Below are 6,411 nucleotides of genomic sequence, written 5' to 3' on the forward strand. Positions count from 1 at the left end.
TCTCTCTCTCTCTCTCTCTGTGTGTGTGTGTGTGTGTGTGTGTTTGTGTGCGCGCCTGTGTGTGCATGTGTGGGGGGCGGGCACGGTGTCCCAGGAGGACAGAGTTTGCATTGATGAAAACCCTTCCCAGCTCTTTGAAGCCTCTTGCCTGCTGCCTGAGCCCAGCCGCTTAGTCCTCTGTGTTCCACACACTGTTCACTCACCGCCAGGATGGCATCTTGTCTGGCCCTGCACATGGCGCTGCTGCTCATCTCTGGGGTCCTAGCCCCTGTGGTGCTCACAGGTAAGAGGCACAGGCCGTTGGCTCTGCTGCCACCAACTTCTCAGGGACAACAATTACCAATGGGACCAGATTCTCAGTATCTACAGGGCATAAGCCCCTCACAAGAGGCAGGAGGCCCAGCTGTGGTGATTCTGGGGGTGGGGGGCTCCCACAATGCTGGCTGGTAGAAGCTGAATAAGATGATGTGTCAGGGAACTGTTAGCAGCAGGGATGGGAGACCATTGACATAGGAGGGCGACCGGGGTATCGGAGCCGAGGACATTTGGTTGTCTGGAGTTCTGGGGGCTTTTGTCACTAGAACTTCTGGAGGCTGCTGTATCTGGGAGGTGGGAGGGCCCGTCAGACAAAGGGCAAAGGGCTAAGACGCCAGAGCCCCAGATGCTGGGCAAAAAATCCAGTGACTTAGAATTCCTTTAAATTCTGCAAACCCTTCCCTGCTGGCTTATGACCTGGGTGCTGTCACCATAGAGGTGGATAGTTCTCCGAGTCCTTTGCAGAAGGGAGAGGACACTGCATTGAGACCTGGATGGCTACATCGGGGGTCTGATGAGAGAGGCCGCATGGCGGGATGTTCCAGGTCAGCTTCAGAGCAGGGACGTAGGCACGGGTAGGCTTTGCTCTACGCAAGAATAAGTCTTCCGCGGTTGTTCTGTAGTCAGCAGAAGGGCAGCTTCCCTCTGGGTTCCCCGATTGTCTTACAACATTGCAGCCTGAACTTTAGGGGTGTCTACAGATCTCCGGAGGAGAGAAATCACCTCTGTTGTGAAAGAAAGGCCTAGGAACTCCCAGCCACACTCTAGGAGGCACAGGTGATGGTGGTCTGGGGGCTTTTCCTCTCCCCCTGACATCCTAGGAAGCAGCTTAAGGCCGGGCTCTGGCCTGCCTATGCCGTGCCTTTCCTGGCCCTTTCCTCATCTGCAGGGGGTGACCCTCACTACCCTGCCTCCCTCACAGGCGGATGGTGAGACCTCACCAGGTCTGACATGCAAGGCTCTCAGGGTGGCCAAGTACCCAGTCAACACTCAATCTGTCTTCAGAATTTGAGCAGAGTTCCTAGCTCAAAGGGATCTGTGGGAGAACCATCTCTTCCCACAGGTTGGGACACACCCAGTTTGGGGGTGGGGGTGGGGGTGGGAGCAGTGCTCAGTGATGTAGCCTGAGGTACCCCTGATGTTGGGAGACGTGACTTACAATGCTGGTAGGCATTTTCCATCACCTAGGACCCGGGGCTGAGACCCATGCAGCTTCCTGCCACAGTGAGGCAGTTGCTTGGCAAACTTGGGCCTTCCTGGTGGCTCCTGCCCAGGTCCCTGATGCCTCTTCCAGCTAAAGCTTCTATCCAGAGCCCCTAGTCAGGCTGTGCACACACAACTTTGGTGGGTGGGCTTTCTGCTCCCACAGAAGCTTTGAGGACAGTCAGGACCTGCCCTGACCTCCCCTCCCTCTTCCTTCCATGGGTGCCCCATCCCCACCCCAAGAACAGGCGGGCCTACAGCAGGCATGACACGCCACTTGAGTCTTGGGAACCGGGAGATAGGAGGTTCTCAGAACCAGCCTTGGACCCACAGGTCTGAGCAGTATGTACAAGGTCCATGGCCCCCGTCTCTCTCCTGGGCTGTAGGCCTGTAGCAGGAAAGAGGAGATGGAGCACTCCTGGAGTTGAGGCCAGCCTGCCACCCTCTCTGCCTCAGCCGGTGGCCACAGCCACTGAGGTAGGGGAGCAGGCCAGGTTGAGCGGGCAGGAGGCCAGGGTGGGGATGAAAAGGCTCTTCATGGCCACACAAAGGCCGTCTGTGAGCATGGGCGCCTGGCCTCAGGGCCTGTGGTCAGACTAACCGTTGAACAAACTTATTTACCAAAAGGCAGAGCAGCTTGGGGTGGTGGGGCAGGGGGACAGGCTGAGGTGTCCAAGCTTGTGGCACTGACACCATGCCCTTCTGCCAGAGCAGAAGGTCTGGGACGCTGCTCACTGTTGCGGTGAGTCTCCCTGTGGCCGAGGTGGACAGAACCTTCTCAGGAGCCCCTGCTGTTTCCCTTCCTTGTCCTCACTGGCTGCCAGTCAGCCTGCTTCCTCCACATCCTGCTCCTGGGCCCCCCCCCCCCCCCCGCACTGACCCTCCTTCTTCTCTTCCCCACCCCTGACCTGCTGTCACACTGACCATGGTCCCTGGCTTGCCCAGGGGACTTGGAGGGAGCTGGCTTGTTGCTCCTTCTTACTATTCCGAGTCTGGAGAACGTGGAGTACGTAAGAAACAGATAAGGCCTGGATGACAGCCACAGAAACACCCCCTTCTTTGGTGGGTTGGGGCAAGCCCTGTCCCTGGCCAGGGAACAGGCACCACTTAGGCGGGCTGGGCCTGGGACTCAGAATCCTTGGGCAGCTTCCCTGGCATTGGAGGTGAGCTTTGGCCAGGAGAGATGGGACAGGGAGAGGCCTGCCTGCCTGCCTGTTTTGGGTGTGTCCTGAAGAGTCTCAGGGTAGACTGGCAGTCTATGAAGCCCAGACCTCAGGGCTTGGAGCATGGCAGGCATGTTCAGAGTTTTTCTCTGTCCAGCCCTGGGAGCCTGAGGCTAGACTGCTTGAGGCCTGAAGCCTTTCATCAGGGCTTTTAGGCTATAAACACTGCCTTCTCTGACCAGGTCACTTTGCCCTCTTCACAGAGTGCTTTTCACGGTTAGTAGGAGGCTGGTCCAGGCACCAGCCCTGATCTCAATGAGAAGGAAGCCTCCTGAAGTGGACAACAACAGTCTTTAGAGGCCTTTCGTCAGTCTTTTCTGAAAAGGGTCCTAGTCTGGGGAAACCGTGGGACACATGACAGTAGTCCCTGCCTACAAGTTGAGTCTCAAGTTTGGCCCAGGCTTGTGAGAGGTATCAGGGTAGAACCTAGGGAGTCAGGGGGCTGCTACAATCTTATAGTGAAAAGACTCCAGTTTATCTACCAAACCCCAGCACAGCCTTTACCTAGTTACCAGTTACCAACATTTGCCACACTGCTCCTTGACCACAAACGCAGAAGCAGTCCAACGATGCCAACACCATTCATCCTGAGTTCTCAGTTAAGAACAAAGACACTCTTTCCCAACCGGAAAGAGGCATCAAACCGGGATGGGAACCCCGGCACGGTGCTCACCAGCCTCACCCAGAGTCTCTGACAGGGCATATGACCCCTCCCTGTCCTGGTCCAGAACAAATCCCCACAGATCCTTTCTCACAAATTCTCCTCCCTTCCCAGACCTTGATGGTTTTGAAGGGCTTGGTTATTTTGAGGCTGACTGGAGTCAGGCTTTGGCTGTGTGTTCTGTTTGCCCCGGGTGGGCACTGTGGGCAGGAACACACGAGTCCCTCGGCTCTCCCCTGAGCAGTTGCTATCCGGAGCCTATCCACAGAGAGAGAAAGGCACTCAAGATGGAGTCCTTGGCTCAGAGGAGACTTAGGGACCTGCAGGTTGTGGCGGCGCTGGTAACAGAGGTTCACTCTTAATGGGGGTCTGTCAGGAGACACAGCTGTCACCACCCTGCCCAGGGCTCTGGACCACCTCACCGGGGCTGTCTCCACCCAGCCCGGGCCTTTGACTTTCTGTCTCTCATTAGGGACAAAATGGTCCCCGGGCCACAAGCAGCTGGAATTGGTGAGATGGAGGAGTGATATCCACCGGGCCTGTGTGAGGACCTGTTTGGGGACTGAGTGTTCCTGGATCACTTGCCTTCCCATTTGGGATCAGGGCACCGGCAGGGATCAGCTGAGATGCCAGGAGGGCAGGCTGAGGGGAAATCTAAGAGCCCGATCACCAGCCTGGTCTTGAACTTCTGTCTTGGGGAGGAGGTTGGCCCAAGGGTGTGTGGTGCTCTGGACTTCACGGGCTGTGCTCCCTACAGTGATGTGTGTTGGGGGACAGTAGGGCTGCAGCAGGTGGAAACATCACTTGACTCTCATCCATCCTGCACTCCCTGTCTCCTTCCTTCCCTCTGGGATCCCTGGGTACCCCCAAATCATGCTGACTCCCAGCCCCAGAGGCAGAGGATTCCTAGTAAAAAGGCCACCCAGGGACCCATGTGCAGACTGAGGCTGGTGTAGTGTGGGAACCTCCCCACCTTCCCTTCATGGTCTCTCCTTCCTGCAGGCAGAAATGTGCTTGTCTTGGGTTGGGGGAGGGGATGTTAAATGTCCAAGGTTGTCTCCTGATCTGAGGCTGTGGCCTGAGTGGGCTTCTTCTGGTCTTTATTTGAGTAGTGGCACCCTCAAAGGTCCTTGACTCTCAGCCTTTGCCCCAGGTGAAGACTGAGCTGTGTCTGCCCCGAGGGACAGAGGACTCCCCATTTTGCAAATGTCCCTGTCTCTCTGCACGGATCAGTCTGTCCTCCTGTGACCTTAATGCTCAGTGGGTGTTCTGAGTCACACGTGGATGGTCTCCCAAACTTAGGAGCGCATTTCCCAGCCAGGTGCCTCACCCTGTGAAATGTGGGGGCTGGTGTAGAACTAAGCACGAGTTCTACATAAGGCATCCCTCAGCTGATCTGATGGGGAGGGTCGGCATCCCTGTCAGCAGACCACCTGAGCCCCAATGCCCGTCATTGGCTTTACAGCAGAGGGTCCCCAGGAGCCCAGTCCCACCCTGTGGAACGAGCCCATTGAATTGCCGTCGGGTGAAGGTCCCTTGGAGAGCACCAGCTACAGCCAGGAACTTGCAGCCTCGGGCCCACCGTTCCCCACCTCTGCCCCAGGACCAGAGGACAACACCCCTCCTGCAGGTGTGGACCAGGACGGAGGTAGGGCCTGGGCGGAGCAGGGAGAGGGGAGGGAGAAGGATGAGAGGGAGGGAAGGGAGGAAGAAGTGCACGAAGGGCTAGGCTTGGGCTGGACTCGGGGATGACTCGGTCCTCTGTCCTCCACAGGATCGCTCGGGCCCGGCGCCATTGCGGCCATCGTGATCGCCGCCCTGCTGGCCACCTGCGTGGTGCTGGCACTCGTCGTGGTCGCGCTGAGAAAGTTTTCCGCTTCTTGAAGCCAATAAAGGAGCCGCGCCGCCGGCCCGCCCGCCCGCGGCGACTCTGCAACCCGTGCTCCCCTTTGTCCCCTCTGTGTCCCCGCGTGTGCGAGCCCGCGTGCAGGTGTTAGCGGCATGTGAACGGAGACGGGGGCGTGTTGCTGGGCCGCGCCGTGTGCCTGGAGCCGTGGGTGGAAAGGGAACATGTGCACGCGTGGCCACGTGCGTGTGTTGTGCCAGGAGTGCACGCAGGGCACGGGGAGCTCAGGTTTCTACTCTCTAAGGAAGCACTGGCTGCAGGGGGAACTGAGGGCCTCGGAACTCCAGGCTCCTTGTGCTTCTGCCTGGAGGGGACTGGGGGCAGGGAAGCAGAGCTTGACCCAGGTTCATCCTGTTTCTTGAGACCAACTGGGAAATGGTGGAGGACTGGCACTGGATGGGGTAGTAAAGGCTTTTGATCTTGACTCAGGCGGGAGGGGCCATATCCTAATTCAGAATCCCAATTCTGTGTCTTCACCCTTCCTGGCAAGGCTCAGAATTTTCGTGTCTCCAACTGCACACATTCCTGGGACTGTTCCTTTTCCAGCTGACCCAGAAGTTGGGGAGCACTCTAGGATAGACTGGGGGAGGGGTGAAGTGGAGATGAGAGGGTCTGGTAGGCCAGGGCAGGAGCTACAGCCCTCTAGTTGCAGTGTGGCAAGAGGTCATCTCCTTCCAGGAATGCTCAAGGGTCTGTGATATGCGGGAAGATACTACAAAGCCTGGCGGCAGCTCAAACTCAAGGCCTGTTCTGGGTCAGGCGTGGTGACACATGCCTGAAATGCCAGTACTTAGCAGGCCAAGGTGGGACTGTGAGTTTAAGGCCAATCTGGGCTATACTGGGAAACGGTCTCAAGAAACGAAACAAACAAAAGGTCTGTTCTGACCTAGAACATCTTCTGGCAGATGCACAGTGCACCAGGCACTTCCCCAGGACAGAAGTGGGGTGGACACTCTGGGATAGAAAGAGGGATGAGTATGGGGGGCCGTGCAGGCCTGGGTAGAGCAACAGGTCTCAGGGAACCAGCTACCACTGAAGGCTCAGAGGAACATCCGAGGCCAGTGTCTGGACCAGGTAGGGAGTCTGGGTCCCAGGCTTGGAGT

At 57.5% G+C, this 6,411-nt stretch overlaps 1 protein-coding gene across 2 annotated transcripts; it reads left to right on the top strand.

Moving 5' to 3' along the window:
* Positions 1-210: 210 nt before the first annotated feature.
* Snorc (secondary ossification center associated regulator of chondrocyte maturation) lies at positions 211-5,286 on the top strand. Of its 2 annotated transcripts, none has more exons than XM_059278867.1 (3): positions 211-283; positions 4,868-5,050; positions 5,177-5,286. In XM_059278867.1, exons 1-3 carry the CDS (start codon positions 211-213, stop codon positions 5,284-5,286), a joined length of 366 nt encoding a protein of 121 aa, XP_059134850.1. The 2 variants fall into 2 exon arrangements, with proteins under 2 accessions (XP_059134850.1, XP_059134851.1); XM_059278868.1 differs by having other exon boundaries at positions 4,871-5,050.
* Positions 5,287-6,411: the final 1,125 nt, after the last annotated feature.

The sequence above is a fragment of the Peromyscus eremicus genome, chromosome 13, assembly GCF_949786415.1.
Source record: "Peromyscus eremicus chromosome 13, PerEre_H2_v1, whole genome shotgun sequence".
Lineage (NCBI taxonomy): Eukaryota > Metazoa > Chordata > Mammalia > Rodentia > Cricetidae > Peromyscus > Peromyscus eremicus.

Bases quoted from the DNA above. Each gene is read 5' to 3' on its own strand.
- Snorc (XM_059278867.1), top strand. From the start codon at position 211: ATGGCATCTTGTCTGGCCCTGCACATGGCGCTGCTGCTCATCTCTGGG. The intron at 284-4,867 runs GTAAGAGGCACA...TTGGCTTTACAG, and splicing joins AGCCCCTGTGGTGCTCACAG to CAGAGGGTCCCCAGGAGCCC. The intron at 5,051-5,176 runs GTAGGGCCTGGG...TGTCCTCCACAG, and splicing joins AGGTGTGGACCAGGACGGAG to GATCGCTCGGGCCCGGCGCC.